General features: G+C 41.5%; 1 protein-coding gene across 2 annotated transcripts in view; it reads right to left on the reverse strand.

Moving 5' to 3' along the window:
* DTWD2 (DTW domain containing 2) overlaps nucleotides 1-3512 on the reverse strand; it is a 209822-nt gene that overhangs the window by 204598 nt on the left and 1712 nt on the right. Inside the window, exon 2 of one of the 2 annotated variants that reach the window (XM_019517003.1) lies at nucleotides 2233-2319. The exons of the other annotated variant lie outside the window; for it this stretch is intronic. Coding sequence (XP_019372548.1) covers nucleotides 2233-2261 — 29 coding nt within the window. The 5' untranslated portion in view covers nucleotides 2262-2319. The remainder of the gene's footprint in view (nucleotides 1-2232; nucleotides 2320-3512) is intronic. 2 annotated transcript variants of the gene reach the window in all.

Here is a 3512-nt window from a genome sequence, read left to right on the forward strand (position 1 = left end):
ACAAACGGACAATTCAGTCTCTCTCAGGCAAGCTCCTCTTTAACAATGTAGCCTTCCCTTCTCTATCCCCATACAGTTGCTGTTCTCACCTCTCAAAAGGAACTTCTGCTTTAATAGCCTTTGGACATTTGGTGTGTCATTCAGTATACAAATTAGAGTTGCATCCATTTTTAAACAGCTGTCAATTAGTCTACAATATTTTTAGATTATGGTTTTTACATTTTAATATTTGGTTGGAATTCAGTGTAGGATAATCTGAATTCCTATTTGACATGCACAATTTTTAAACTAGAGTCTGCCTTGTGCAATTCAACTGTGGTACATTAATGTATGTTGTCAAGAAAAGTCATCACTAGCCAATCACTATAGCACATTCACTGGAGACATATTTATCAGTTATTACTATAGAGCTAGTGCAGACTTGAACTTGTTCTATCCTAGAACTCTTAGGACCTGTAACTGATGCAATCCTGAAATGCAATTAATCAGTTTTCCAAACATCAGTTTTCTACAACTTGGTCTGTGACACTCTCAATCCCAACACTCATCAGCATCCATCCGCTCCCCCAGCAGTAGTTACTAACCCCTCAGCCACATCCCAGGCCCCTCCACCAGGCTCACCATGGCACAGTGCCCCCTCAGCACTCAGAGAGCCCCAGCTATCAAGAAAACTATTGAGCACCTACCACCTGGTAGCATCAGGAGACTCCCCTTCTCCCAACTAGCCCAGCTCCTATGCACTTGACTACTTAGTTATCCCAAAGGGTCAGGCACACCCAAAGCTCCTACGTTTCATACATTTCAATACTGCCTATCCCCTTTCCATTATTTTGGACAGAGTTACACAGGCAATGTTTTGTTTTTATCTACACACACATAAAAGTAAAATTAATTTAAGTCATCTGCACAGTGTTATATAGGATGCTGTATAAAATTCGAAAGATGTATTTTGGTTGTGCTAAGGTGAGAAGTATTCTTTGTGGGGTTATTTGCAGTTGAAATGATTGACAAAAAAGCCAAGTATCATATTTACTCGAACAAGACAACCCCCAATAATTAGACTTTATGTATGGAAAATTAATAAATTTGTTATAATTTTTCCAGATATAGGCTCTAATTATTGGAGATTTGCCTTGAATGTGTGTGTTCTGCTCCTTCCCCACCCTCCGCTACAGAAGGGAAAATTAAGCTGGGGGCTCAGGTGGCCCCCCTGCCCTCTGCATGTTTCTTTTGTATTTTCCACAAAAATTGAAATGACCAAATTTAGTGACACATTTGCAGAAACCAAATTACATAGTTATACACATTTGCATTTGGAGAAAGGAAATATTCAAATATATGAATTAAAATCATCTCTAGCACTGCTTGCAGGGTTACATAAAAATAGCATGCAACTTGTCACCTACAACTAAGCAGGCCAGCTGTAGAAGTGAAGAGGAAGTTAAGAAGTATGCAATGTAGTGGCTTACCAAGACTTGAAAAAGAGCCAGCGTTGAGGACTGGGCTTAATGGGCACTACCATAGATCTTATTCAGAAGGGCTGCACTAATCCATCCTTGCGGTTAGTTCCCATCAGCATGTTTGTCCAACATGGGCTATGTGTTTTATAGTCATGCTCAGCACTGGCTGCATTTAATCAAGTTTAATCAAATTTTTAATTCAAAAACATTACTATAGTACTTCAGATTTTTAAAAAAAGTGAACATGTCTTCCCAGCTTTGGGAAAAAGGACTTTAAAGTAAGGGTATCAAACTCACCCTGTGCCCCAAGCTGGATCCAGATTATGGAGCTCTTTGTACGCTGGAACCCCAGAGGCAAGTTACCACTGCAGCTGTGGGGCAAGTGCTGGGACCAGGAGCCATGGGCCAACAGGTCACAGGGCAAGTGGGGCTGTGTCAACCCTCAGTCATCCCTCTGCTCCTGACAGTTCCATCCTAAAAGCCCATACCTCTGGATTCTGCAGGCCCCTGGCCCCTATTTCCCAGGCCTACCAGTAGCCGGGTAGAGTGGCTCTTCAGGCTGCACATTTGACACTCTTACTTTAAAACAAGGAATACACATACATTTTAAGATGATTTAGCAGCAGTCTCAACCCCTCCTCCAGAAATACATATCCATATGCAATAAAGTTTGCTACAAAAACAATAACCATCTTTGGAAATACCTATTTTTTTGGAAAAATCTGTTTGCAAGCAAAGACCCTGAAATCTCTTTTATGCTTGTAACACTTACATCAGACACTGAGGGTGTGTGCTGAACATGCAGCCTGATATCACATTTCTTCGTCAGCAAGAAACAGGTGCAATGTTCTTACTAGAACTAAATGGAACAGTATTTAGGTGTTTCAGATCTCTGCAAGTTCGCCAATTTAATTTTTCTAGCTATTGCAAACAATTAAAAATGTTTTTCCAAATATCTTTCAGCCTCTGATTTACAGTTGGGTTGATCATTACCAGAACTTGAGATCTTAAGCAGTCTGGCCTATGAGATAAAGAATGACTCTTAAACCTGGGACAGATAGTTAGTCACATTAGTCTGAAGTCAAAAAGAAGGCAGGGTAGATTTGTACCTTGGAATAACTAAATCAGAGGTGTACACACTTTTGTAAGCAGCAGCTTACTTCATTGGATGATACTCTGCACTACAGCCTGTATCATAAGTGGTTTTATATTGCTTTTGTGCAATTCAGAACCTTGCTGTTTTTTTAGTGACAACACTAGATACCTAAGAAGCATCAATGCACTGGTCTCCATGAAGACCATTTTGTGCAGTGTTGTACTATGAACTCAAAATATTTTTGTTTCTGTGATTCCAGAAGCAACCCAAAGATGCCGCTTAGGAAAGCCCATGTAGCTCTATTCTATAAAGTGCAAATCTAAATCTGGCCCTCTACCAGAAAAGGGTTGGGGACCCCAGCATTATCACAAACAGTGTTGTTGACATGGAGTAGTCTGACCCTGTGACTTCTGTAGTCCATTTAGCTATTAATGCTTCCCCAGGGTGCACTTCATGCTCTAGTGAAGAGGTTTTCATACTTCCTGAAGTCATGTAGTCCTTTCATATCACTTCTGTCATGGAACCACCACCCCTGAGCTAAAGTCTGATGTGGAGCCAAGCAATCTGAACTGGCAATGGCAACGCATCACCTCCCAGCCCACTATGCCATTACTTCTAGTCTCTTTGTAGAACCCCTGCTGACTTTGCACAGAGTCCCCGAGCCCCACAGAATCATAGACAATGAGGGTTGGAAGGGATCTCAGTATGTCATCTAATCCAATCCCATGCTCAAATCAAGACCATCTCCAACCATCTCTTCCCAGCCAAGGTTTTGCCTACCCAGGTCTTACAAATCTCTAAGGATGGAGACTCCGCAACCACTCTGGGTAGCCTGTTCCAGTACTTTACTACCCTCCTCATGAGAAACTTTTTCCTAATGTGTAACCTAAACTTCCGTTGCTGCAACTTCAGACTATTGCTCCTGGTTCTGTCATCTGCCACCACTGAGAACAGTC

The sequence above is a fragment of the Gavialis gangeticus genome, unplaced genomic scaffold (genome assembly GCF_001723915.1).
Source record: "Gavialis gangeticus isolate Ggan-Ray unplaced genomic scaffold, GavGan_comp1, whole genome shotgun sequence".
Classification (NCBI taxonomy): domain Eukaryota; kingdom Metazoa; phylum Chordata; order Crocodylia; family Gavialidae; genus Gavialis; species Gavialis gangeticus.